Source organism: Anser cygnoides, chromosome 1 (assembly GCF_040182565.1).
Source record: "Anser cygnoides isolate HZ-2024a breed goose chromosome 1, Taihu_goose_T2T_genome, whole genome shotgun sequence".
NCBI classification, from domain to species: Eukaryota; Metazoa; Chordata; class Aves; order Anseriformes; family Anatidae; genus Anser; species Anser cygnoides.
This window is the reverse complement of record NC_089873.1, coordinates 94,436,980-94,464,749: the sequence shown is the minus strand read 5'-3', so window position 1 is coordinate 94,464,749 and position 27,770 is coordinate 94,436,980. Positions and strand designations below refer to the sequence as shown.

General features: G+C 39.7%; 5 protein-coding genes across 19 annotated transcripts in view; 3 read left to right on the top strand and 2 right to left on the bottom strand.

Annotated features, from left to right (window-relative positions):
* SENP7 (SUMO specific peptidase 7) overlaps nucleotides 1-10,169 on the bottom strand; it is a 54,961-nt gene extending 44,792 nt beyond the window's left edge. For 7 of the 13 annotated variants that reach the window (XM_048057995.2, XM_048058001.2, XM_048058003.2 and 4 more), the window contains exons 1-2: nucleotides 4,326-4,857; nucleotides 3,324-3,368 (exon numbers count right to left, since the gene is read on the bottom strand). In XM_048057995.2, coding sequence (XP_047913952.2) covers nucleotides 3,324-3,368; nucleotides 4,326-4,373 — 93 coding nt within the window. In that variant the 5' untranslated portion in view covers nucleotides 4,374-4,857. The other 6 variants (XM_067002848.1, XM_067002863.1, XM_048057998.2 and 3 more) reach the window with 3 other exon arrangements.
* Nucleotides 5,107-8,995, top strand: LOC106038723 (putative protein ARB2BP). The gene is made up of 2 exons (XM_013185433.3): nucleotides 5,107-5,495; nucleotides 7,702-8,995. The coding sequence occupies exons 1-2, from the start codon at nucleotides 5,418-5,420 to the stop codon at nucleotides 8,761-8,763; spliced, it is 1,140 nt and encodes a 379-aa protein (XP_013040887.3). The 5' UTR covers nucleotides 5,107-5,417; the 3' UTR covers nucleotides 8,764-8,995.
* TXNL4B (thioredoxin like 4B) lies at nucleotides 10,079-11,649 on the bottom strand. The gene is made up of 3 exons (XM_013185447.3): nucleotides 11,385-11,649; nucleotides 10,891-11,042; nucleotides 10,079-10,440 (listed from the first exon to the last, which is right to left on the bottom strand). The coding sequence occupies exons 1-3, from the start codon at nucleotides 11,514-11,516 to the stop codon at nucleotides 10,275-10,277; spliced, it is 450 nt and encodes a 149-aa protein (XP_013040901.1). The 5' UTR covers nucleotides 11,517-11,649; the 3' UTR covers nucleotides 10,079-10,274.
* Nucleotides 11,639-15,263, top strand: TRMT10C (tRNA methyltransferase 10C, mitochondrial RNase P subunit). 3 transcript variants are annotated; one of them, XM_013185409.3, is made up of 2 exons: nucleotides 11,639-11,744; nucleotides 13,749-15,263. In XM_013185409.3, exon 2 carries the CDS (start codon nucleotides 13,780-13,782, stop codon nucleotides 15,022-15,024), a length of 1,245 nt encoding a protein of 414 aa, XP_013040863.1. In that variant the 5' UTR covers nucleotides 11,639-11,744; nucleotides 13,749-13,779; the 3' UTR covers nucleotides 15,025-15,263. The 3 variants fall into 3 exon arrangements, with proteins under 3 accessions (XP_013040863.1, XP_047913968.1, XP_066859052.1); XM_048058011.2 differs by having other exon boundaries at nucleotides 11,655-11,740; XM_067002951.1 differs by lacking the exon at nucleotides 11,639-11,744 and adding an exon at nucleotides 12,814-12,940.
* Nucleotides 15,264-15,420: 157 nt separating this feature from the next.
* PCNP (PEST proteolytic signal containing nuclear protein) lies at nucleotides 15,421-27,511 on the top strand. Its single transcript, XM_048058013.2, has 5 exons — nucleotides 15,421-15,570; nucleotides 19,244-19,464; nucleotides 21,463-21,537; nucleotides 22,059-22,114; nucleotides 23,072-27,511. Exons 1-5 carry the CDS (start codon nucleotides 15,456-15,458, stop codon nucleotides 23,199-23,201), a joined length of 597 nt encoding a protein of 198 aa, XP_047913970.1. The 5' UTR covers nucleotides 15,421-15,455; the 3' UTR covers nucleotides 23,202-27,511.
* The last annotated feature ends 259 nt before the right edge of the window (nucleotides 27,512-27,770 follow it).

The following is a 27,770-nucleotide window of genomic DNA, read 5'->3' as shown; positions in this document are numbered from 1 at the left end:
TAAAGATTTTGCCATAATGAAAGGAACTGATAGAATTACTGCTTGTATGCCCATTCCAAAAGCAACAGGGGACCCGCTTGAGTGGGGTATAATAACCTCCCACTGCCCCAAGTAAAAGGAAATGAAACAATTCAATGTAAAGAAGTGAAAGTTTTAGAGAGGATAAATGTTACACAATACTATAGGAAACTGAGCCCCCCAACATCGAGGTCTGAATGTGAAAAGAAGAACAACTACCAATTCATAACGATAGGCAGATTTAAGAATGTGGGACAGTGTTATTATGATGAACTACGTGTAGTTGAAGGAGCTAGAGAAAAGATTGTTTGGGAATGTCAAGAGAAAAATGAGCCAAAAGGAATGAAAGGGTGGGATAGTTTTTGGACAGTAAGTTTATTGCATAAATTCCAGTATGGAGGGAATACATCATGGTGTATTAAATGGCAGGGAAAGCAGAATGGAACTGATCAGTTTTATACAGTAAGCCGGGTTGATAGTAGTGGTAGACAAGAGTCAACAAAGGTAGCTTGGTGGACTTGTGAGAAGAAATATACTTGCGACAGTAATAATGAAGATATCGAGCACTTACTTCCGGTATTGATAGCTCTTAGGGCAGGATGTGTTTGCCGAGGAATTAAGTACAATTCAGAAAGAAATAGCCAGGCTAGTCAAGTCGCAGTGGATTGTAGCTATAGTACCATACAAAGTCCAGGACAATTTGTATGGGCAGCCAGTAATGGAACTTGGACTACACACCTGCCGATAGATGGGGAAGTAAAAGAAATAACTCTAGGATTCCCTCCCCACACTGCGTCCAATATGGAAAAAGTCTCCTTTTAAGGGAAAGTTGGAAACCCTACAAATTAGTAGAGCAAAAAGAAGTTTAGAAGAAGGGGCAGATGAAGATATATGGCATGAACCCTCGGATGGAGTAAAATTCAATTGGGCATTAGAATCTCTATTTGCAAAGGTAGCTACTTATCGAAATAGGGAAATGATTTATAAACTTACAGAACAAGTGAGTAGGCGCACGAGAGCCACAAAAGAAGGCTTTAGAGACCTTAATATCCAACTACAATCTACAACTAAAATGGTGCTACAAAATCGATTGGCATTAGATACACTGTTATTAAAGGAACATGGAGTATGCGGATTTCTAAAAGATCATATTGATCATTGCTGCATCCAGGAGATAAAAGAGAACTAAGAGAACAAATCAGACGAAGTTAGATTTGGGCAGGCATGCCCCTAACTTCCGGCATCTAATAAGGCACCTTCATATAATCATTTTGTGGATTATGTGTTTTCATGAACGCTAACAGTATCAGTGCTTTAGTATGATTATTTAGCAGCAGTACTCAAAATACTGTTGTCATTCCCAACCTCTGCAAAAATGAAACTGGTATTTCAAATGTAAGTACTGCAGATAAAGCAATTATTAATTCTTAACAGTTTGCCAATTCAAAAAAAAAAAAGTATGTAGGAAATAATTTATTGGCATTCAAAACAAAAATAAACTGAATTGCTACAAGTTCATCAAGACAAGGAGAGGGTTACATTTTCTATCAAGTTAATTAAACCCATTAAATAATCTCAGCTAAACACAAGAATGGAAGCCTTGACATTTCTCCAGGTATCCTGAGATGTAAAACCTTACCACTGCAAATATGCCCAGATTCATAAGCATCAGCAATGGAACGTAGTGCTGGTATCTTTCACACAATCAAGTATGTCAGCCAAGAAAAAGCTGAAGCTACTCCATATGATGGCTACTGCAAAATGCATTTATGAATTGAGTATGATGGATGCCAGATGTCCTATCTTGCAACATGAAATTACAAATAAGGACTCTAGAAGAATGAGGCTAAACTTAATTAACAGAATCTGCATTCATCAGCTCCATATGTAGTCTTTCAGACCGTAACTGAAGTGCATGGTATCACCAATGAGATATTCTGTAAGTTGAATTGAAAGCGCTCTTATTTTTCTCTATAACTTCTTTTAAACAAATATATATATATATTTTTAGTGAACTTTTAGGCCTGAATTTCTATACTGTACCTCAACCTGCTTCTGATAGTCAAATACAATACCAGATTCCTCAAATTATAAAGGACATAAGTGTGATACACAGGCATCAACTTCTAATAAAAGTATCTCCCTTACTCTTCAATGAATTTTTAAGGATTGGAAAATATATTTTCATATTCAAGAATGTCTACGGTTAGGGGGGTTGTTTATTTGGAGAAATGGTTTACAAACTTCTCCTCCTCCAACCTGTGTTATCAGTGGCCAGGTACAAATTCCTTACTTCAGAATGCCACAGAAACCACCAGTCAGGCAACAGGTTATAAGCTTTGTGACAGCACATAATTGAATAAAGTTTTAATACACATTTCATGTTACTGAGGTTCAGATGACCTCTGTAATAATACAACATTGCGAACAGGTTAAGTCAGACTCAGAAAACAGAAAAAGACAGATGGACAGACAGAAAGGGATAAAAAGCATAAGATATGTTCATCAGCAACATTTCCACCTCACTGTACATTATTTTTACAATGTTTGCACTTGTTAAGACCTTGGTTAGTTATGGCCACAAATAACTTCTGGAACAAGCACAACGTGAACAGGTAACCAACACAGGTCTGAATTTATGGCAAGTGCAACGTATGCAAGTTACATCAGCTTTCCTCTACGAGAAAGGGGCTGAATCAATATATACATGCGCATATGCATTTAGCAGATTGCTCATCTCAACCAGCAGTACTTTTCAGGAGGTTCAGAGCAGTAGGAGCAAGGGTCAGAGATCATGTGTAAACAAGGCACTGGAAAAGGCTTCATTTCCAAGCCGCCAGACAGACCTTACCCGATCAAACCAGCTGCTGTGCCGCCAATTTGTTCGCATGAATGCTGCCATTACTAGAAATCACTATTAACATAGGTATTTTAGAAAACACTAGCGCACAGCGTCTCTGAACACTTCTCCGCAGAAAACAAAGTATTATGCAGTTATGCAGCTCCTCCTCTTACTTAAGCGTTATTCTTAGTATTTTAGATGTTACTTGGGTCTTAACGTTGCCCTGAAAAGTGTGTTTATGGTGTGTTTATATAAGTCAGATGTTAACCCTTTCATGTATTAGTGTGTTCAGCAGCAGACATTAGCGTTGAAGGCCACTACCTAAACTGGTTCTCAGGAAAGACGTTCCAGAGAAGTGAAAGCAGGACCACTGGTGAATGAATTTGGTTACACAAACACATCAAGACACACTAGGATAGCCATAGGCTGAAAGCAACGCGCTGTAAATTGTAAGACAACTTACACTGACTTGACTTGAAGACGATGTTCTTCCATCCATGATTTTCTTCTGAAAGAAGTACACAAAATAAGCTTAGGAAACTGCATTTTATTTATTCAGATAGAATTAAGATCACAGTAGTAGGTACTAAGCAAAAACAAGAAATTCCTTTTTAAGGAAGTCAGCACAAAGAAATTGGCAGCCACAATATGAGAGAGACATATGCTTGAGGAGGGCTCTGGATTGTAAGCGCGAACAGATGAGTTAACAACATTTTCTCTAGGATTTGTCTTTAGTGAATACACTTACTGCTTAAATTCACTTATTAGTTACCTCCTCGCCAGAGAATAATTCAGGCTTTGATTATAAAGTGAAAAGGCATCACAGAAGGACATCTGTAATGCTACAACAGCTCTGATAACAACAAAAACAAAACCCCAGCATTTCTGTTAACAGATCAAAACCCTCCTCAGGGGAAACACACAGCTTCAAACTTCCAGCACTCCAGGGGGTTTATTCTCTTTGTATATACTCTACACGCCTCAAAGAGGCGTCCTAAGACCTTCAAACCCAAGACCCTCAAAAAGCCTGTAACACCCCTTAAACCTAGGTAGGGCCATTTCGCCAGCGGCTTCTCCAAGTCGGAGCCCTGCTGTCAGGCCAGGCGAGCAGGCCGGCCAGGAGGGGACCCGCTGACAGCTCGGGGGGAACGCGGAGCCCCCACCCGGGGCCGGCGGGGCCGCTCCCCGTGCCCCCATTCCCCGTTCCCCCGGTACGAGCGCAAAGGGCTGCCACAACGGGTCGACGGCATTTACTGCGCTCTCTCCTCAGCCTCACAACCCCTGGCGATTTCGCTTTTGTGGCGCAGACAGCCCACCTCCCTTCCCCTTTGACCCTCCCTCCCCCGGCAGCGGTTCAAGGGCTCGGGCAGCCGCAGCCCCCTCCCCGCCGCGGGGGACGGGCAGCTGGTGCCGAGGACCCCGTCGGGCAGCTCCTGCACCACCCACCGCTCTCGTTGTTGCTCACCCAGGCCCCGGCGCCGCCTGCGCAGCTCCCCCGGCTGCTTCCGGGCATGGCCCCGCCCGACCTGGGAGAACCGCCCCGCAGTGGCCGCCCCTTCCCCTTCCCCCCACCCTTTCCCCTCAGTCTCCCGCCTTCCCGCCGCTGTTCCCTCACAGCCGGCCGGGCTCGCTCGCGACTGTATCGGCGGTCTCTCTGGGCTTTAACTTTCTGGGTTAGAGCCTATTGCTAAGGGGAAAAATAATAATAATAATAATAAAAAAAGTATAAATGACGTAGGGCAAGTGACAGCTGTGTGGTTACACAAATTAGCCTCTATCTGATGAACCGATGAGTCGCAGTAAAATCAGTAGATTTGAATTCGGTAAAACAATCGAAGCACGTGCTGACAAACGTTGAAGGAAGAGACAACGCTAACGTTTGTGGAAGTACTATAAAAGATTACATTTTTTTTTTAAGTAACATCCAACCAAACAAAACCAAGATTAAATTGTATTTAGTTTTACTAATTACACTTACATCTCCATTTTAGTCAGAATCCTGAAGATGGATTGTTACCGTAATGCCCTTCAATCCTCACTCCCCCCGTGTCACACACACTGCTGCAGGAGCCACCACAACCGCTCCCCTACCTCTGCTAAAGCCAAAGAAATTCTGCAGCCGAGCACAGCTGAACACCACCAAGATCAGCACCCAGCAGCGTAACAACCTCAGCTGATGTCTTTGGAAATCCCTTTACAATAAAAACTTTTTTCCTTTTCTTTTTTTTTTAGCGTACCTTCAGAATTGTAACTTCGACATGATTTTTTAAAATAATAGCAGCTGTTTCCTCTTGTTATTAATGATTTATATCAAGTAATGGGAAGCTGTGAAAAAAAAAACTAGTTTTGACACTTGTTTACTTTCACATCAAGGAGATTTAGCTTTAATTTATGCTCAGGTGTAAAACAGATGTTAACTCGTAACCTGGAAACACCTGAAATACTTAACACTTCAGATGGCCTTAATTGTCAGAAACTGATGTATTTCATAGGTACACCCCAGAATAATGTATAAAAAGTAAGGAAAGGTGAACTAACATGGATTTCCTTTCATATTATGGAGAAATTATTTACAACCCCAGAGTCAAAAAGAGATTTATCCATGATGATGACAGATTTTGCAGGAGAAATCTCGGTAGGTAGTGCTGGGTTTTGCTACAATAAACTTTTAAAATAGCAAACTTTGTAATACTTCTATGATTTATACTCTAGTAGCATTTATAACATGCCAAATGCTGTACAAATACTAACCAAATAGTGAACCATCTTACAGTCTGAGCAGCAAGATAGTGTTCTTTTTTTTTTCTTACCCAACAGTATTGTTTAAAATCAAAACAGTAATTATGAAGGCTGCTAGAACACACATCATTGAATATTTATATATAAACAATGAAACAAGCAGAAGTCAAAATTGATTTAGAATGTAGATTTAGTAAAAAGAAATTCATTTTGTAACTACAAAACAATAAATAACCCCTATGGCTTAGCTCTATTTACGATATTACAAGAATAAAATGTTTTCTCTGGACTAATACTAAGGTTATGTTCTAAGGTGCTGTTCATCAAATGAATGCTCTTAAGCAATAACCTAGTTATTGATGCTACTAATTGCTTCATAACATTTCAGTTCACTCCTTGAATGCAATCTGAGGAAGGCAAGTCATACCTATACTTGATGTAAAAGTGTATTTTTGTGTACTTGCTTCTTGAGATCTTCAGAAAGCTTTTACAATACTCTGTAAAACAGAGATTTAAGTAGGTGCCCAGTGTTACATACACAGGGCTTACTTTGGCACCATATGTTTTTGTTTGTTTTGGAACTGGAAAAACATTGCTGTCAAGAGTAGCTTGAAGTAAGAGTGTAGTAACTTGGTATTTGTAGTGTACTGGAAAAACATGCTCTACAGCCTCTTACAGAGGAGGAGAGAAACAGAGAGAAGAGTTGGATAGCATGACAGCCTGTGAGGAAACTGCATTTACCAATTCCTACCTGTTTTAGGATGTTTTCTCTGTGCTTCATCCTTCCCCACAGACATATTTCCTTAAACCACATGCATTTTTCTTACACTTCATTTTATAGGGAAAACAACATTAATATGTCCTTACTAAATATGAATTCTATATATATGTCATATAAATATCATATATACATATAATAAATCACATTTATTTATTCATATGGTATAGTTTATATATCATAGAATCCACTTTTTATCCTTTCCTAAGTGTCTTTATTATAATAAATATATATAGCAAAGGGGATAGTAGCATTTTCTAGCTTATTCTCTATTAATTAGAAGACAGAAATACCCCTAAAGGGATGGTTTAACATCTCTAACCCTTACGGAGATGACTTAAAGGGAAAATGTATATGCTGTTTTGTGAAGAAGTGCACTTTGTTTTTTAATTTGGAAACGTAAAAGCTAATTTTCAATGTGCTAAGCAGCTTACTGAAGGAAACTTGCATTCTGTAAAGGAGTTGAGCTCCAACTCAAGCCATTTACACAAAGGTTTTCAGATCACTTTGTCTTAGTAATCACCAATACTAAACGTTGTAGTTTTAACATAATCAATGTGATTTATTGCATTCTCAGTGATCCTGATAGTTCAAGAAAAACTGAAAGATATATTGTCTTGTACCGATGTCTTTGCCAAATGTAACTTCATATAAACCATTTGCCAAAATTCCATCAGTGTGTTAAATGATAAACACAGTTTAAAAATGCTTTTATTTGTGGGAATTGAATGCTAGCAAATCTCTGCTGCTAGACAAAAAATTCTGTAGGAGTCTAACCACACCAAAGGTAACCTCATGTTCGCCATTTTACATGTGCAATGACAGTCAGTAGTAGATTGAAGAGACCTGAAGAGTTATTGGGAAAATAAGAGGTTATGATAAGCTAGAATGTTCAGTTGTATGCAAACTTCTTCCTGGTATAATTCTTATCTGTTGATCAGTCACATGAATTGCAAAATTACTTTAGTTGAAACCAGAGGCCATAGTATAATCTCATGAAAAACTGCTGTATGGACTTTATCTTCTCCTTGTTCCTGGGTCACAGTGGCCGTTTTATTCTGTCATTGATTCCATAATTTCCACGTGGCAAATGCTTACAAAGATGAACTAATAACCAGAGAGATTAACATCAATGTACTGCTGTTGAAATTAAGCAAATGGAATCTGTAAGAGGTTTTACAAGCAGTTGGTTTACTACAGACTACCGTAAGCAATGAATGCTTGGTATGCAACTGCTTTTAAATGTGAATTACAACAGATCTTCTTTATGTAACTGTTGTATGGAGGTCTATCCTTACATTGACATAGCCCTCTTAATTTGCAGTGGTTAAAAACAGAGCATGAACTAAGATTGCAGAAACTAGTAGGGGGTTCAGAGTATCAAGAGCAACTGAAGTATGACTTCAATATAAAAGGGGAACTGAGGCATCTGGACACAAATGAGTCCTTTGTTTTCAATTATTACAAGAATTCACATGAGAGGAATCATGAACGCTATCAAGTCTTGGGACATCTGATTACCCAATATGTTTATGAGCTCCTAGAAAGAGTCTGCACACTGCAGAAAGTTTTTATTCCTACTGATGCTACAGAGGATGAACCAAGAAGTTTCTTTTTTATGAGTGAGAAAGCACTAACAAGTTCCACTAGCATAATTGTCCTTCTTCAGGACCGTGGAGTTCTTCATGCTGGACAGTGGGGGCAAAAGACAATCATCAGGGAGGGCCTCAACCATGGCACTCAAATACCATTCATCAAAATGGCCCTCCAGAGCCATGGGGGAGTGATTGTACTGAATCCCAATGACAACCTTGTTGACATGAAGATGGAGAGGGAGAAGCTAAGTTTATCTGCCAGAGGAGAATCACTGACTTCTATGCAGCCCTGCCAGCGGGTCCCCAAGCGGTGCAGCAGCAGCCCTGAGGAGCACACCATGTATGTATGGGATCACTTCATTTCAAAGAGTGCAGCCCAGAATGTGGCCTTCATTGCCCATGGCTACGGTGGCTTGGTGTTCACTGACCTGCTCGTGCAGAGAAAATGGGAAGTCATGAATAAAGTGTACTCTGTGGCATTCATTGACTCCATGCACAACATACAGCATCAGACTGGAAGTGATCCACAAATACAAGAATGGATACTGAAACACTGCCATGAATGGGTATCAAACAGTAAGCCTCTGGATAAAGCTGTGGGGTCCCTCATGAAAGTGAATTGTCCTACTGTCTCTGCTGGAACCGAAAAGTATGGCTTAGCACCTTCCTACTGCATGCATGCTGTCTTTAAGTACCTGAAGAGCACACTGAAAGCAAAGACCACAACAGCCTTTACACGTTCACCTATTGCAACCAGAAGCAGCACAAGTAAGAAGAGAGACAATAAATAAAGGTATACTGATTTGGTTTTGATAGTGGTCTCTTCCTTCCATAACCACCCCTGCACCTAAGGCCCTTGGCAGTGGAGAGACTTTGAGTTGTAAATTTGAAGCCAGTTTGTTTTTGAGAAACATACAAGTTAACAATTAGAAAAAAGTGCCTTGTTGAAAGTTCTAGGTCACATTCCTTTAGCTATCTGTGAAATTGCAAGTTGCACAAAATAAAGATGTTAAGATATATCAACTCTTATCTGTATCTTCTTTTTAAATAAACTTTCTGCAGTTTTAGCTCTATAATTAGATGAAACTATCAGCAAAACTGATTTCTTAAGTACACAGCTTTCAGTAAAAGTACAATTCTGGAATATATAAGGCATGCAAAGGAATTAGTACTCTGAATTATCCTATTGCCTACAACAAGATTACTTCTTCCTGTATGTCATACAGTGTTTAAAAATCTTTCCAGAGCTGGAAGAGCCACCTTCCTCCTTGAAATGTTCACATGTAAGTTGAATGATACTCTAGGGAACTACATCCTACTATCCTCCCTCCATTCAAAGATGATATACCACAAGAATGACAGTGACCTAAAGTAATTTTAATTTTAAATCCAATGAAGTCAGTGAGACTAAGTACAGTTGCTGTGGACATAAAACACTCTAGCAACCTTCAATTGTCAAACTGATGCAAGAGAATGACACTATTTTGTCTCACTTGTTTTAATTTAGAACCAAATGGGAAATAGAGACAGTTTTTAAATGTCCATACTCAAGGTTTGTGATTAATGCAAGCAAAAGTTCAAATAGCCTTAAAAGTACACGTAAAGGAAACAGCTACGCTGACTTCTGAGTTAAATCTTGTGGAAAATGAAAGTGATCCATGTCTGCAAAAGAACTCTGAAGGATGATAACAGCTTTTCCTACAGCGTCGGTTCCTATCTCAGTCAAAAAAATGACTGAACATTAAACCAGTAACACTGGTTACAGAGAACAGAGTCAAATTCCCTTGCATATTTATACCTATTTGCGATTTTAGTCATGTCTGCTAACATTTGAAAAAGTTTCCACCCCATTATTCCGTAATGGATGGAAACATGAACAGTCAGGTAAACACTTCCAATAGCAACTATGGCTTTTTAAATTAAGCTAGGTGGGCTGATATTACATTTGAATGAAAGTTGTAGTAAATAAACTATTATTAGAATACACTGTTGTTTAGTTCCTTTAAGAAAATTGCACTGGAGATGCTGTCATTGTGGATGCATGCAACATGTCTGTTCTATAGCTGCCAGTCAGCGTGCAACACAAAGAATAGCCACTTACATGCATTCTACATGTTGAGCATGTAGCTTTATTTACGAGAGAAGTATTAGGTGACAGAACATCTGTCTTCAGAAGGAGACCAATATGATCCTTCAATGCAAATGCTTGAAATGTCCCACGGTGTCAGCAGTTGCTAAAAATGCTCGAAAAGTTATCTAGAGTATCTGCAAGTTCCACAATTCTTTATCTCAGGCCAGACCATTAAATTCCTTGGTAGAGAAGGTCATATTTAGGAATGTTATTGGGATCAATAGGACTTCTTACAATGAGCTTTCCACGCATTGCTCCACGGTAAATCACTTCAATCAGATCTATAAAGTCTTGCTTTGTTTTGAAGCTTCCTACAAATTTGGTGTGATCTGGAGACCTAAAGATAAGCATAAGATAAAGGCAGAATTGTAATGTTAAAGCGTTCAAAGCAAAAACACTTGAAGGTAAGAAAAGCCGTATAATGAAATTAAGGATTCTGACTTGGTCATTCTGAAAGAAACCCACAGTGTCTTTAACGTCAGAGCCAAATCAGGAATATACTGTGACATGACATCCTAAATCCAAAAAGGTGCAGCATTGTGTCTAAGATTTTACCCATGCTATTTCTTGCAGTCAGATAAATTTCACAACTGACACATACTTATTGAATTACAGCGTATTTCAAAATACTTTTTAATTTTATGTCCTTCTGCCTTTTCTCACAGTTATCTAAAGCAGATGTAGTCAAGAACAGTTTTCAAACATTATGTCCTGTAAACTAGGTAACCCAGAGAGAGACTGTTGGTTATTACAGACATAACAGACAACGTCAGGTAGGATGACATACCCATAATCAACCTTCATATGCTGTCCATTGAAGAAAAATACAGTAGAAGGAATGTAACTGATGTCAAAATACTGGGTGTACACGGGAACGTTGTTCACATCCACCAGGTAGATGACTGCCATTTTACTTAGGTCATGAGCTGTCTTTGCAAGCTGAAAAGAGTGAGAAAGACAGGTGACAAATGGATTAAGACACGGGGAAAAAAGGTGGAAAGCTTTATAAAGCCAATTTCTATTACACCTTATCAGTTAAAGCAGGGCTAAAATATCACATTTTCTACCTCAAACGCTTTGTACACCCACTACGATAACATAAACATCTGCTTAACTTTCAAATGGTTTATGGGATTATTGCATTTTACATTTAATTGTCAGCATGCAAACACCATCTTCAAAAGGCCCCATGTTATCCACAAGCAACACGACGTTCTCTTGTGCACAACAGGTATACCCGTAGAGTTTATTTATTAAAAAAGGGAGAAAAAACGCTCTTACAATATCATCGAGCTGCAGACAAACAGCATCGTTATCTCTTCCAAACCGAAGAACCAAAACCTTCTCCGCCACGCTTTTTATCGCCTGATCCACCTCCCTCTTACAGGTCAGCTTGGGCAGCAGAAAACTCATCGTGACAGACCGCAGCTTCCGCTAAAGCCGCCCACCGAAGGATTACCAATTTAAAAAAAAAAAAAAAAAAGCGTTAAACTTAAAGCAGCGAGCCAGCCCCTAGCGGGGGGTGAGGAGAGGGACGGACCCTGGCTCCTCCCCGCGCATGCTCTGCCCTTTCCGCTTACGGCGAGCACAAAATGGCGGCGGCCGAGAGCGGCGGCCCTTAGCGACGTGGGGAGGAGGCAGGTGGGGGCCGGGGCGCTGAGGGCTGAGGGAAGGAGGAGGAGGTGGTGGCCTCTTATCGCCCTCATGGCGGCGTGGAAGACTCCCGGGGGGGCTCCGGGGACGCACCGCGGTGCTCGGAGGAGCGTTAGGGGTTTGGTGTGGGCCGCGTTGAAAGTTAGGGGGAAGTCGTGTTTAAAAAAAATAAATGAGAAAAGCGCTTGCGGTTCTGCAGCTCTAGGTTCTCCAAGAGGTAGTTCAAACGCTGGTAAAATGCTGCAGGTTGAACGCATAGAAAAATAACTTGGTTGTTATCAAAAGCTGTGATCAGGTGTTCAGATTGTGTAAATCTATCTTTCAGTTTCGCTGGAGCTCCAGTAATAGAAGTTAATTGAGGAATCAGTCCCTTGGCTTCTCCAGTTGGATGACAGACATTCTCAGATTATTAATTTTGCTAGGATGTTTAATACTTAAATATCAAAAATCTCAAACTCCAAACATTTCTATTGTAACACTTCAGTGTTTTCTCTTGACTTCACACTGTTAGGTATTTTTGTTTGTTTTATCTTAATAAAAGTAGAAAATGAAAACTCAGTCACAAATTTGATGAGTTACAGTATCACAGAATCATTAAGGTTGGAAAAGCCTCCAAGATCATCTGGTTCAACCATCCCTGTACTGCCAGTATCACCCACTATGTTTAAATGCACTCTATGTTTTATATAAATGTTTCCTAATAATGTGCTCCTCTTTCTGTAGCTCTGCATCTGGCAGGGGTGTGTGTATATATATATATATATATATATATAAATTCCAAAGTAAGTTTAACTTGTTCTTCTGTACATCTGATTATTTTCAGGTGGTAAGTTATTGGGGAGATTATGAATTATATTTTCAAAATCTTAAGCCAATTTTTATGTTTTGGCCAAGTCATGTTTTTTTTTCTAACATCCACTGAATCTTCAGATCTTCCTTAAGTAAGTTTGCATTGGACAAGGAAAATACTAAACATTCTTTGGTATTTTTCTTTCTACAAACCTCGTACATTTAAGTACAAATGTGTGTGAGATTAATGGGATTGTGGGTTTCCTGTCCTTAGCTTTATGCAGTGACATTGGCTTCACAGGCAATCCAGCAAAAAGAAAAAAGATGGTCACTTCCTGTACTAGTTTTTTGTTGCTTCATTTTGTTTTTGTTCCAGGAGCTGTCTAGCAAATCAGGTATGGAATCTCATTTGGCTGGGATGATCACACTTTGTTTTTCCTGTTTTCTTCTTTTCCACCACCTGGTTAGTTGGCTTTAGGATCAATTCACTGACTTGGTTCATAGTGTGGCCACGTGAATGTTTGCACTGCCAAGGGAGCCAGGAACAAGGGCCTCAAGGGCTATAAGCGTCTCTTCGCTGGCGGTAGTGTTGGCTTAGCAAAACTATAGCACTGGTAGTTTCAGTACTTCAGTGACCTGCAATGTGGAAATGCATGGAAGAATTAAAAAGCAAGTATTAAAGTAAAAAGGAAAAACTTGAGTACCAAAGTTTGCCAATAGACCTTTCTAACACATAATTGAAAGCAAAAATGTGATCTTCTTTGATACAAAGTTATTCCAGAAAATATTACTAGATGAAGCACCTTATCCATTTTCACAGTGTAGGCAAATTAGACCAGGATGTGTTTTTACAATAATTTCAGACTACATGCGGCATTTTGCTTACGTTTGTTGCGAAGGCTCTTCTTTGTCAAATGATAGGGATAATGGAAATAGATCTCAGACAATACTTAAAGGTTGACTGCATTTTGAAGTGCAGTAAGTACCACTGTTTTAAGCAGTAGAGATAACTACATCTATTCGTGACAGCACTGCATACATCATTTTTATTTAGAAAGAGTAGTAAAGAAATAGTGGAAGCGGGAATTCCTAGTATTCCCCAAGAAGCAAGTTACTGTCTGTTGACATTAATAAGGATGATTATGTCTGTGTTTTCTTCATGACTTTTGACGAGTTTTCTTCACCTCTTATGCTGTTTTGCAGATAAGTGTTTGACCACAGCACGTGTCCAAGTATGCAGTCTGCTAACATGCTTCTGAAGAAGCTTGTGAGATATTCTGTCTTTCCATTTGTTGCACAACATGGGATGAAAAAGGATTTGTTTTCGCTCAGTAGAACTCTGATTTTATCACATTGCCTGAAGGAGGGCAGTTCACGCAGTCCCTCAGAAAAACTAGATTTAGATGCATGGAAGGAAGTAATGAAATCTGGGTTGCAAGAAGTCAGTGCGACGGCCTCAGAGCCTAAGGAAACTTCTACTTTGGCTGCTGCACGTGAGATTCTGGAGATGTGGAGGCTAGCTGGTAGGTTGGTTCCAGAAAATGTCACTGAAGAACAGCTAAAAACGTTTGTAGAATGTCCTTCCAAGTCAGCCAAAAAGAAGTACTTAAAATTTCTGTATCTTAAAGAACTTTACAAAAAAAATGAGAAAAGAAAGACAGACGAGAGAAGGGAAAGGAGGCTAGAAATGCAGGAGAGCGCTTCAAAAACTGAAGAGCCCAAGAAGAATCAATTTTTATGTTTGTGGGCCAGCTCTATGGATAAAACATACAATTGGAGGGTAGCTCAGTCAATGATCTTTGGCCAACCTCTAGTATTTGACATGTCTTATGAAAAGGATATGTCAGACAGAGAAGTAGCAAATACAGTGAGACAGTTGGTATTGAGTGAAAGTTGCAATCGAAGATCCATGGATCCATTCCACATTCACTTCTGTAACTTCAAAGATGACAGCCTGTATCACAAGGAATTTATCAAACATTATAGAGAAGCGTGGGGCAAACTGCTTATAACTGTGACAGACCAGTGCTACACAGATATCTTTCCAAAGGATAAGCTTATCTATCTGACCGCTGATTCTCCCAAAGTCATGAAAACTTTCGATCATGACAAAATCTACATTGTCGGGTCTATGGTTGACAAGAGTATAAAAACAGGAGTCTCTTTAGCACAGGCAAAACGTCTGGGGCTGGAGACTGCGGCCCTTCCACTGGAGAAATACTTGCTGTGGAGTAGCGGTGCCAAAAATCTCACACTGGATCAGATGATGCATATTCTGTTAACCCTGAAAGATACTGGAGACTGGAAGAAGGCTCTGGAATTTGTTCCCAAAAGGAAATACTCTGGCTTTGTAAACAAGCCTGTGCATGAATTGAAAACAGCCTTAAACCTGATCAATGTACTTAAACTTCGGAAGAGGCAGGATGAATTACGAAAGCAGTTTGCGAATAACTACTCCAAGAAGCTAACACGGAAGTAGAATGCTGAGGAAGAAAATGATGTTTGCAGGCAAACTGTACCCTCGTACGCTCTAGTTTCTGTGGACTTGTGGAACTGTATTTAAGTATTTGTCACTAAAAATGCCTTTGTTAGTCCAACTGAAAGGACCCTGCTGAGGGGTGGCTTTGTAAATTGACCGTGGCATGGGGCAGTTTGAATTTATTTGTACGTTGTTGGAATTATGTGAGAGGAAGGAGATAAAATTCACTGTTAAAAGAGCGTGACTCCGTGCAGTTGTGTCGCAGGGGGGCAGGGGAGCGGACCTGGCCCTCACAGGGCTGCCGTGACAGGGCAAAGGGAGGCGCTGCGCGCTCTCCTAGGCATGATGACGCCGGAAGTGCGTCACGCCCGCCGCGCCTCGGGGAAGGTGGGGGGGACGTGGCCGCTCCGCGCTCGGCCCGCCCCGCCCCTATGGCCGCGCGGGGGGCGGTGCGCATGCGCGGCGCGGCAGGCGGAGGCGGGGACAAAATGGCGGACGGCCGGGCGGAGGGCGAGAAGGCGCGGCGGCCGCAGCAGCCCGCAGGAGGTGAACACGCAGCGCCTCGCCTCGCGGACCCCGGGAGGGGAGGGGGGCTCGGCAGCGGCCATGGGGGGTGGGGGAGCGGGGGGAGCTACCCCCGGCCGGGCCATGAGGGGACAGGGGCCTGGGCCCGCCACACGCCCGCCTCAGGGCTGGCCTCGGCCCCTCAGGAGCGGCTGCGCCCGCAGCGTGCTCCTGGAGCGCGGAAACGCCGCAGTTGGGTGGCTTGCTGAGAGGAATGCGCTGCCTCGTTCTGCCCTGTGCGCAGATCTCACCCTTGCCACTGGCAAGGAGAAAAAAAACGCCTCAAAATTTGCTTTTAACAGCTGTGGTACTTTTGCAAGTAGAGACACAGTGAATATTCCTTGTGTGCCATTTTAAGCACCTTGGTGGTCTTCTTTTTCCTTTTTTTTTTTTCCCATCAATACACAAGTTTTATATCTGATTTTATATTATTTCAACCTGAACTTGGATATTCCTGTCTTCTTGTGTACTGCTTATCATCAGTTCTCTTCAAATTTGTAATCATGCTTTTTTCTGTCTTTTTTTTTCCCCCCATCACTTAAAATTGAGAAAATAGCGGCCTTGCGAAGCTAAAGCTTCCCTTTGCTGTTTTTGGTTTAAGTATAACCAGAAACCGGCGGCTCTTCTTTGATGAGTTAAAAGATTAAATTAAGCTTGTAAACCAATTAGGGTAGTCTGAACAGTGAATGTCATTTCTGATGATCGCTAAAATATGAATGATAACACCTGATTTGGGGTAGTTCCCAGACTCTTGAAACTGTGGTGTTGTGTTTTTTTGTTGTTGTTTTATTTTGTTTTATACTTTTAAAGTTCTAGTAATATAATCACTGGACAGTATCACTATGTCAGGTATCCGTGCTGTCCTGTGCACTTCTTTGGTGTGCTGGAATGTGATCTTAACGAGCTATGGCGCACTGGCCCTAACGAAAGCTGTTATTCACTGATGACTTTTTCAAGCAATTTAAAGTTTATCTTTTGCCAAGCTTTTCCCCCTTAAAGTTAATTTAATTATGACTCTTTAGCGTTTTTATCCCCACTGCATAGTGGTCACGTTCCCACGGACAACGTATCCTGTGATGCTGTGCAACAAGCCCTGTTGGTCCTGTCACTTAGACCACCTAGGTGGTGGAGGTTGTCCATTTGCATAGCTTGTTGATACTTATGAGGAAAACTCACCTGTGAAGCAGTGCAGCTTATGATTACTATGATCCATTAAAAGAGCACTGGTCAGACTAGATCTCAGAATAGTAGTGGTGCTTATGGTAGGTGAAATATGACTACCTTGAGATTTCTAGATTTCTAGGAAATAACAAAAAAGCCTTAAGTAAAAAAAAAAAAAAGGTCTACCTTGGCTTGGGAAATTAGAGAGACCAGTTTAATGAACGATACACATCTGCATTTATAACTGTTTGCTCTAGAAATAGAGTATTTCTAGACACAACTGTTCCCACACCCTCCCAATTGTCCTGAGCTCTTCGTAGCACCTTCAGCAAGTTGAGTTTTTTGTAAGGAAGCAATTTCTTCCATCAGTCTACAGTTTGTCCTAAGCAGAGCCTGTCAGTAGTAGTATTTATAGTTCAGTGGTGATAGAACCTAATTTTGAGACAGGGATTGTTTAACATTTCATTGAGAAGGGTGAGAAAACAGGTGTGGGAGTTGATACATCCAACTCTAGATTATCTTAGACATGATGTTTTGCTTAGCAGTACTGCAGAATTCGCAGTCAAAGCAGTAAACTGCAGTCTACTGCAATTTAAGTTAGCTTCAGGCTGGCATTGGCTTAGGAACCTGGACTGGGCCAGTGTGCCCTGACATCTGGGCTGCTGCGATTGTCATATCTTACAAAGAGGCAAATTTCTAGACCCGTGGTTCCCAAACTTTTCAGTCCAGTGTAACTTCTCCCTGCCCTCAGATCACCTTACAGGCTATGGTGTAACTAGATTAGGTTAATAACTTAATATTCTGTTTAATGTGATTTCATGGACAAGCTGTAAACAGCTTCTCAAAGCACTGCAGAGTGGTGTTTGTAAAACCCTGCTAAGACAGCAGCCAGCACCCAAGGTCACTTGTGTAAATGTTGCCTCTTCTCTTTCATCTTTATTTGTCACTTCTATATCTAGAATTTCCGAGTCAAATTTCTAGTGGTGCAGACTAATACTGTTTTTGAATAGAGTGAAGTTAGAGATTTTTATTTCTGTGTGTGTTGTATATATGTTGTATAGTGATCTATCATCTTCCCAAAGGTGAATAATAAATGAATTTTTATTCCAATCACTTATTATCTTGATAACTAGAATAGTGAGGTAGAAAGGGTATATTCTGCTGATGAGACAATACTGATGATTTGGGAAATAGCAGAAATATATATATTTATGTATATATAGATGTGGATAGGCAGTAAATGTGCTGTGAATGGGTGCCTGAAAAAGGCAATATTGAGCAGTTACATGCTTAAACTGCAAGTTAAGGCAATGTTAAGAGAAATTATATATGCTAAATTGAAGGATACTTATATTTTTCTCATTTCAGTTTCCTCATGTCCCTAGTTTTCCTTTCTCCTGACATGGTTTGCTTCCTTTTTTTCCCCTCAAAACTACAATCTTGTTGACCCCAAATTCAGACTAGCTTCTCTCCCATTGCTCTGCATTCTTTATCTGCTTTTTGCTGTTAGAGAGCAGTGCCAAGAAATTTCCTCCCTGGTGGCCTGATTTTGCTCTCTGTGGAGGGTCCTTTTCTCCGTTTCACATGATGAGAAACTGGTGCTAGTTAGAGTTTTTCTTAGTCTGATAGTATGAATGCTTTCCTGTCCATTCTCCAATGCATGCTTTTTTTTTTCCCATCTGCTACTGCAGTGATTTGCTTATTGCAGCAGCAGAGAAACGTATTTTTGCTGAAGTGTTTACTATGTTCACCACGAGTGTTCCAAGGACACCTTTGTGCCTTGGTGTAGCTGAAGAAGCTGTGTCTGTAGAAGATGCAAATGTGATTCGAGTCATTTTTCCTCTGTGAATCATTGTTCAGCTACTATGTTTTCTATGACATTGTGCAAAACCAGAAAAGATGAAATCTCTATATATGTTTTTCTAGTGCTGATTCCTTCCTCAAGCAGAGCTTGGCAGATTTATTACAGATGAGATGTGGACAAGCAGTGACTTGAAACATGGTTGAGACAGCCGGCCTCACTGTAGTCACTTCCATGGTCTTAGAGTTGTGCCAGACAAGCCTAGAGACTGGCATGGACACGTTTTTGTAAAAGTTTGATAGAATTAAATTTAACTTAAATTATCTGCTGTAGATTTGAAATTGGGATTCTGATTGTGAAACCTTATCTGTTGCAACTTAAACCCTAAAAAGATTTAGTCATCTACATTTAATTTACTACATGAACTTTGACTTCCATGCTAAATAAAGAGATGGTGCTTCAAGATTGTTTTCCTGGCTCGTACACAAGAAGTTCTTTACAAGTAGTGGAGTGCTTGTGGTTTCTTCTACTCTTTGTATTTTGCTGTCTACTAAATGTACATTGGTGACAACTGCTGTCACTAAAAACACCTAACCTATTGCACTCAAAGTATAATGCTTTATGAGGTTGCTGCTCCCATCAATCTGCTCAGTAAAAATAGCTCATCTTGGTAAGTTGTTTCGACTTCACCAGGACCTGAAGAAGAGGCAGAAAAACCTGTGAAAACTAAGACTGTTTCTTCCAGTAATGGAGGGGAAAGTTCGAGTCGCAGCGCAGAGAAACGGGCAGCTAATGAAGAAGCTGAAGACTTCACTACAAAGCCTGCCCCTGCCAAAATGTCCAAGTTTGGATTTTCCATAGGCAATCAGACAGCAAAGAAGACATCTGCAATATCCATCAAACTAGCAGCAAATGTAAGTTGTCTGAGGGCTTTTAATTTTCAGGAAAGTGAGGTGAAGGGGAAGTACCGTGGGGAGGCTTCCTTGCAGGAGGAAAGTCTTGAATTAAATGCGGGTGACTTCATCTAAGTTTAAGAAAGCATTGCAGGGCCGCATACCTATGCATATGTAAGGACTTGCAGGCGATTAATACCGGGTCAGTTGTCTCAGGAAGCGTAGGACTTGATGGAAATTAACATATAGAATAATTTTGTAATGAGATTGGATAGTCCGGAATGATTTCCAGAGGGAAATGAGGAGACTCATTAGACTGTTCAAGCCACTTTGAAATGAGAGCTGGGAGCTCCGTTGCACGGGATGCTTAAAGGTGCACAAAAGCAAGTCCTCTCTGAGATGCCCTAATAGGTCATCTTCACTCCAAGGATTGTATTTTTGCATGGGAAAGTCTAGCTTGTTTTTCATAACTTTGCTTGTTATTTGCAAGGTCAGTGTGATTCCTTTATCCTAGTGCACTTTTTTTTAACCTTGTTGAAGGACTTTTTGAAAGCCTATTAAAATAATGTGCAAGAGATGAGACCTCTCTAAGAATTTTCATTCCCTGTGTTGTCCAGTAAAGGTTATCCCTGTGCTTGTTTTAATGTGAATCTGATGCTTCTCTTTATTACCAAAGTAGACCTGTACTAGCTCAGGCAAGGACAAGCCAGATGCTGTCTCTACTTAATAAAGTTTATCTATACTTCCCACATCCCACTGTGATGGATAGGTTATAAACGCGTATCTGGATTCAGTTCAGACTGTAATCATGAAAGGCTTGCACCTGCAGCTCCAGGATTTTACAGATCTGCAAAAAATGAAAAGAGTGGTCTGTTACTTTCACATGGGAGGGAGATGTGGGCTGGCAGCATTCTAGGGTATAAATGCAGTCAGGTCAATCAGACTTCGGAAAAATTGACAGAGCTGCCTTCTGAGCTACTAGCAAGCTTGGATTTCTCATGTAGAAAGCTATTTCCAGTGGCAGTAAATTTGGCTCAGGATTTTTGGCTTCCTGCATTTAGTGGGTGACTGACAGTGTACCAGATTTGACAGTGCTGTAACTCAACCATTTTCCTTTTAGTCATTTCTGTACTTTCTTAGTATGTTACCTGTTCCTGTGGAGTCGAAGCTGTAAAAAATGACAGAGTATTTACACATTATAGGCTGTTGGATGAGCTGTAGGCAATCACCTAAGGACTCATCTGCAGTATCAGGTTCCAAAATACGAATGTATACAGAATGATAACCAATGAAGTCAAAATGGAGGAAGCACTGTATATGACTGATTTAGATAAGTGGTAGTACTGTCGCAGCAAGCTGTTAATGATGATTTGACACTTTCTTAGTAGTCTTACAGCAAAGACAGAAAGTAACTCAGATGTAAGTAGCCCGATACACTCGAAATAGAGGAGGGTATTTCTGGAAATTTAAAAATACGTTTTTCAAGGGGCCTTACATTAAGCAGGCCTCCATGGTGTGATGCGCAGTGATACTAGTTAAAAAGCATTGGATTATTTTAAGCCAGAGAGCTGTTAAATTGTTAAAAGATGGGAAAGGAAACATATTCAGCTACCTGGCATTAATGGATAAGAAAACTCCAAAGGAATAATGTTAACAATAGGATAGTAGAACTCTGAACACCACGACTTAATGAAGTCCTGGTTTAATTGTTCATGTCATGCAGCAGAGGCTGTGTACCCGTGCAGTGTGCTAGGAAGTTGAGATTCGCTTGTTGTACAATTGTAATCTGAGAAGGCTCAACCAGCTTTTCAGAGAGTATCTTGCACAAATGAGAAGCCATTTTCCCTTTCGTTGGAGAGAAACCTTGACCTCTTTGATTAAATCAAAAATACTTTTCCCCCTTGTTGCCCCCATCAGTTTCAATGAAAATGTTTGACTTTAACAGATTATTTAAAATGCAAAGGGGAGTTTTTTTTGAGTTGGTAGACTTACTTTCCTTGTGCATTTCATCTCTTTCAGAAGCCTAAAGAGCCCGTTCCAACCCTTGCTCCAAAAACACTTTCCGTAGCAGCGGCTTTCAATGAAGATGAAGATGTGAGTAATAAGCCAGTGACTGACACAACTTCGAGTCCTGTTGGTGTAGGTTAGAGTTAGGCAGAGACCAGTGGGTCATTTAAGTTTTTTACATAATGGTGGAAACTTTTAGCTTAGAAACATCTCTTGTTTTTCTGTTTAAGTATGTACAATTTTGTAGCACTGTGTTGGTTCAAGAAATCATTAAAAGTACTGATAACTTCTCCCTGAAAATGAAATATACATAATTCAAATTTAATGGTTGCTTTCTCTGGGCTTGATTAAAAAAAAAAAGGGGGGGGGGTGGAGCTAAAGAGAAGTCGTGCTCCTTCTAGTTCGAGTGTTTTGTTGTCGTGTTGCTGCTCCTTCTTACTCAGAGATGATCAAAGGAATTTGTACTTGTTACTTTCTGTAACCTTGTAGAATCTGTGTTTTTGTTCTAAATCAAATCGCTTTCCTGCGGGACTGTATTCCCCATATTATCACTGAAATGTTGAAAAGATGGCAGCCAGGCACACTCTAAACTCCTTTTTGCTTTGTAGAGTGAACCAGAAGAAATGCCTCCAGAAGCTAAGATGCGCATGAAGAATATTGGAAGGTAGGTCAGCTGTGGCTTGGAGAAGGGTGAGCACATGAGAGTTTCTTCAGCTCAGGTCAGATCTTTCAGATGGTTTACAAATACAGAAAGATGGAATAGGTTCAAAAGTTTTTCTTCAGACATAAGAAAATTTTATCTAAAGTTTCAGCTGTAGATTGAATTGTACATTTATATTTGCACTTTGGATCATACTTGCTGCCTTCTTTCTGAAGAAGAAATTGATTCTGTATTAAACAGAAACTAGTTCGCTTCTTGGAGAGTGAGTATTAGTCAAGAGTTGCAAACTGCAAGTCTTCCTGCTTGCATCTAAACTTTGTATCTTTCTAGTTCCCCATTTTATGAATTGCCCTGAAATAATGTAGTCTGCTCAGATTTTTTTAAACCCACACAAGGAAAAGATGAACATTATGTCTTTTAGAGGGAAGAATAATAACTGGTGTACTTTTGAAATGAATGTATATTATTCTTCTGCTTGACACACATTTGAGACACAGTAGGGCCAATCTTAAAGTAAACATGGATGCTTCCAGAGAAAGCTTCACTTAAATGAGGGATGAATTTTGGGCATATATATTTTAAAGAGTCTACCATAATAGACTGCTTTTAAAGTCAGTCCCCTGAAGGCTTACTGCTGCTCAGTGGATTTTTTTCTGCAATAGCAGACTTGGATTTTTATTTTTTTAGCCCTTAAAACAGGTTCTTCACTGCTAGCAGCAGTTACTGCCGCTTCCTCTGCTGCCCCATCTCATCGCTCTCTTGGTGTACCACAGACAGATGAGTTCTGTGGCCAATTAACAGTTGCCAATAACAAGGACTCCTGATGTAACTGAAAGAAAGATATGTGTGGTAGTTCCTGGCAGCAGGCTGGGCATGAAACCAATGTTTTCCATGTCCTGTTGCACCGATTACTACAGTTAAATTGACTCTCTCAGCTGATACTGTTTTTGCTTTTCACAGGGATACACCAACCTCAGCAGGACCAAATTCCTTCAATAAAGGAAAGCATGGGTTTTCTGACAACCAGAAGCTATGGGAACGAAATATAAAGTCTCATCTTGGAAATATCCATGACCAAGAAAATAACTAAATGATGTGGATTGAGGTTTGGGGGGAGGGGAGGGTATAACATTAAAGGAACAGTTTCCTTTTTTAAGAATGGTATAAGACTATCTTTGGAGCCACTTTTTTAAGATTTTGAGTGGTACACTAATAACTGAGTTTGAAATTAGAGGTAATTTATGTTTTGTATACAGATTTCAAGGCATTTGCTAATTTTGTAGTTCCATGTGATTAGTTTCAAAAGGTTACAGATAATAAAAGAAATTGGAGTGGAACCTTTTTAAGATTTTTTTTTTTGTCAGCGATTAAGGTGGATGAAAAAGGTTACTGTCTCTTTAATCAGGTTAACATTGAATGCTCTTGCATTCTCACTTCTGGCTCCCTCTTCCTAACAGGAGAAACAGTTGGCTCCTGGGAATACCGATAAAGAGTGAGCATTGTGCTAGAAGTGTTACTGGACTATTAATTTGAATATGAAGTTAAACAGGAAACATTAAGAACCTAGACTTTTTTTTTCTCCCTACAGTTAACTTTTTGTTTAGTCTCTGCAAACTAGGAATTATGTTGCTCTGAGTGGCTCTGGTAACTTAGCTCTACTTTTGTTTAAAACTTCATGTAGGATGTGTTACATTCTGTGGCTTGTTTCATCCTAAGGAAATGGGCCTTGTCTGTATATTAGATACAGTCTGTAAAGAATACTCACTACAAAGATAAATCAGTATTTTCAGTGTGCTCCTCTTAAATCATTAGCCTTGAGTAGTGCTTGTTAGCATTTCCTTGTGAATTAAATAGAGACTAATAATAAAAGCAGTAATTAGTGATACACAAAAGCCACCACCAAAAAGACAAGATAATGTACATTAAGCTTCCCATTTGGTTGAAATATTTTTCTTTACTATGCCTAGAAGGAATAAAAGCCACACCAAAAATCAGTAACTCACTGCTTAAGTATGAAAAATCTAAGATGCACTTTCCCTGTCTTGCCATTTAAGACAAAATGCCTTGATGCCTGTGACTTCAGTGGACACTATCAGGTTAAAAAAAAATGTTGTTTTGCAGTCCTAATGCTCCTAGGAAGTGTCAGCTTCAGAAATAACTTGCTCTCTTTCTGTCTGTCTGCCTTTTGCAGTAATTCTGAACAATGATACTGGCATGGTCACTGTAATTTCCTAGCTTGCATACTGCAGAACAGTGCTGAAAGATTTTAAACCTGCTGAGGACTGTCTAAACTTCAGTCTAATTTGGATTTAATAGTTTTAAAACATTTTGGTAGCAGAACTGTTTGCTTAAAAATAATGAAAACTGACAGCAATGACAACAAACGCCTGCAGAAACTGAAGGTTTTTTCTAGACTCAAATACCTGATAGTGTCAACAACTCAATTAATTTCAGCCAGGAACTGGTTGTAGAATTCAATACATTAATTGCTTTCATTCTGTCTCTAAAGTCTCTCTTTGTGCTAGAGTTAAAACTGCAAGAGCAGAAAGGAAAGTGCATCTTCAAGTGTATTTTTTTATTTCATTTTAGGAAAGCTCTGACCACTTAGACTTTTGAGTTTGTACGTTCTAAAAAATATTTTTTGTATTTTTGTATTGTATGTGTAATCTTTTTTCTTTGAAGTCTGATGCAGTTGAATACCTGTAACTATTTTCTTTAAAAGCCTTGTTATAAACGTAACATAAAAATGTATACATTATTTTTTTTCCATAGCAGAAATCTTTGGTTTATTTAAAAAAAAAAAAGGCAACACCAAAACTGACCTGGGCATTATTGGAGCTAGGCAAGACAAAATGAAGTATTCTGCTTTTTGACTTATTTTTATTACATGTGGTTCTACTTGTCTGAAGAAATGCTCATCAGGTAGTAGTAAGTCATAGTGAACAGCTAGTATATCTTGCTCCTTAGCAGTTACTTGATACCTTCTTAGTCACTTGTGTTGGGAGAAAGCAAAAGGGGGCTTGTGATAAGAGGATGATTGAGACCTATTCATTCTTATTTAACTTACTGTCAACCATGTCTTCCACATCTTTGGCTGAAGTAGACATTGATTTCAAGTTTCGTGGTACTTCAGCTCAGAATGCTTTGAGAGGCCGCTAGGCAGAACAGCAGACGTGCTAGGATATAGCTTTCACGTAAGTCACATAGCAAGAGTTATATTTATCTTATTTACTTGCATGGTCAATGAACGTAATCCTACCCCTTGTGAGAGACAGCAGCAACTTCTAGATCTGAGTTGGAGCTAAGCAGAGAGCCTGTCTCACTCCAGGTATGAGTTCTACTTCCTTCTCAGTGCTGCGTGGAAGAAAATCAAGTCAGGATTGCCTAAATCCACTCAGGAGAATGAGTGCCTAACAAGTTTGATTTTATAACGACAAAGGTGTCTGTTTAATGTAGGGCCTGATGCGCAGGAAAGAACTAATCTGAAAAGAATTGTCAAGGAAAATGTTAGCTAGAACTTCACTTGAAGTTCTGCACTTCTGTTGCGGTAGTCATAATCTTTGAATGGATATAGTAGTATTGGGGAGATATTTTCAGATATTTTTTTTTTAAATTAGAAAATCAGGAATTCTAAAACTCATTGTAAGCTACCTGATTTAGCTATCTTAAGTGCTTCCAGGGCATTTGCAGAGACAGCTGCCTGGTGTAGCGAGGTATGTATACCTATGAGTGGTTGAAATGTGTATCCATGCAGCTTGTGTAGTTTTAGCTCAGAAGGCTTTTGCTTGCTTATCAGTAAAGCTTTACTTAGCACCTGAGCAGCTTGTATCTTAACCTAACATAGTTATCCAGTAGCCTTTTCCATGCCACCCTATGGCCAGAATGCATTTGAGCCTGCTGCTTCATGTCTGGGTTGTCTGCATATCCGAGCTCATCTAATGCTAACTGTATGCAAAGAAATAATAATAGTGCAGTCAGCCACTAGTGACGGTTTCATGCGCTGTTGGTGCAGCCCCTTACAAACTTAATTTCATTCCTTTAAAAGCACAGGAGGTGCGTTGTCCAGATTCTTAGAATCTATACTTAATCAGCAGAGTGAGGTACCTGAGCAGTCTGTCTGTAAGGTAACCGATAATGCTGTTTGAACTTTGTGGGTTTACTCCCATGTTGTAGATTACCTAATTACAATATTCAGCCAACTTTGACCAAAACAACTGTTGTGTTTTAGTGTGTCCACTGGGGCAGTAGCTACTGTTGCATTCAGGCCCCTTGCACTTAATCACTGCCAGGTGTGCTGAATTCCATATGCTGTGGGTAGTTTTATTGAAGCTTTCCTTGTGAGGAGACTTTGAGAAAAGTCAGTGTTTGTGGAAAATAGTTGCTTCTGCTTCCTGAAGAGGCAAACTGAGTTTTTAAACTACTGGAAATCACTGGTTTCACAACTCCTCTTTTTAGGCTGCTACAAGATAAGAACATAATTATGTTTGGAGGAACAACTGAATTTTGGGAAGACTTTGTGGCTGCATATTTAGTGGCCTTAAAAGATGTTCTGCGAAAGTGTTTTTCTTTTTTAATTATGTTTTTTAACACCCTGTGAACTTGGGAATGTCATGAAGGTCCTACAGAAGGGAAGGTTACATTCCAAAATCAATGTGATTTGTCTAGTTCCCATGCCATGAGATGCTAGAATAACATAAAAGCGAGTTGCTAGTTGTCCAATTTTTTACTTGATCCTATTAATACAGTCCTTATTTTTTCTTTTTTATTAATAGAGGGATCTTCCACTGTTCTTTAACTGCTGCATATTCACATCTTAAAAATTACATAGCGTTTACTTAGGAAAGGTGCTTGTTTAATAACTTTGAGCCATTGTCTCAGGGCAGAGGCATAGGTATCTATAATTAGAAGCATAAACCATGAGCTATTATGCTTTAACTGCATATAACCTTGTTACATTTCTGTTTATGAATTTCCATTTAAAAGTTGGGCATGATAAGAGTCCAAGCAAGGGATTTAGTTACCAAAATAAACCTTTAAACTACAGCGCATGCTTTTTGCAGTATAGATCTGTATATTTTTGCAGTATAGATCTGTATATGCAAGCTACCCTTTAGGGTAGGGTGAGTAGGTAAGAGGGGCCGTGGTTGTCACAGCTAGCAATTAAAATATGAACTTTCTGATCCAGTTACATACAGTGAGATCTTAAAAACCTTTGCTAATCTTGTGACTTTTTTTTTATTTTGGATTTCCTAATGAAACAGATGCACAGATGAAGTGCTTATGTTTTTGTAGTGAGAGCTTTGCTGAAGGTTGAAGTCATGAGCTTGTGTTAATACTTTCTCTGAAGTATGAACATAATAATCTAAAGTAATGCAAGTTATAATAAAGGCGTAACTATCACTCCTTCTCTCCCCCAGCTTTCCGTAATTTATAGTCATAGTCATGTGTAAGTGGTGGTTGATTCCTAGTAGGTTGTTATAAAATGGTAATTCTGCCTTTGCTTTGGTGGAAGAAGTCTAACTGTAGTAGCCTTTCATGTTCATACATACACCTTTAGCATTGCAAACACAGAACAGTAATCATGAAACTGGCAAATATCTTAGGATATTAACGCTAACTTGCGCTACTGCACAGATAATAACAATGCTGATGCTAGTAT

Excerpts from the sequence above, each read along its gene's own strand:
- LOC106038723 (XM_013185433.3), top strand. The coding sequence starts at position 5,418 with ATGGAGAAATTATTTACAACCCCAGAGTCAAAAAGAGATTTATCCATG. Across the intron at positions 5,496-7,701 it reads ATTTTGCAGGAGAAATCTCG|TGGTTAAAAACAGAGCATGA; the intron begins GTAGGTAGTGCT and ends CTTAATTTGCAG.
- TXNL4B (XM_013185447.3), bottom strand. The coding sequence starts at position 11,516 with ATGAGTTTTCTGCTGCCCAAGCTGACCTGTAAGAGGGAGGTGGATCAG. Across the intron at positions 11,043-11,384 it reads GTCTGCAGCTCGATGATATT|CTTGCAAAGACAGCTCATGA; the intron begins GTAAGAGCGTTT and ends CACTCTTTTCAG. Across the intron at positions 10,441-10,890 it reads CATATGAAGGTTGATTATGG|GTCTCCAGATCACACCAAAT; the intron begins GTATGTCATCCT and ends GCTTATCTTTAG.
- TRMT10C (XM_013185409.3), top strand. The coding sequence starts at position 13,780 with ATGCAGTCTGCTAACATGCTTCTGAAGAAGCTTGTGAGATATTCTGTC.
- PCNP (XM_048058013.2), top strand. The coding sequence starts at position 15,456 with ATGGCCGCGCGGGGGGCGGTGCGCATGCGCGGCGCGGCAGGCGGAGGC. Across the intron at positions 19,465-21,462 it reads CCATCAAACTAGCAGCAAAT|AAGCCTAAAGAGCCCGTTCC; the intron begins GTAAGTTGTCTG and ends CATCTCTTTCAG. Across the intron at positions 21,538-22,058 it reads CTTTCAATGAAGATGAAGAT|AGTGAACCAGAAGAAATGCC; the intron begins GTGAGTAATAAG and ends TTTGCTTTGTAG.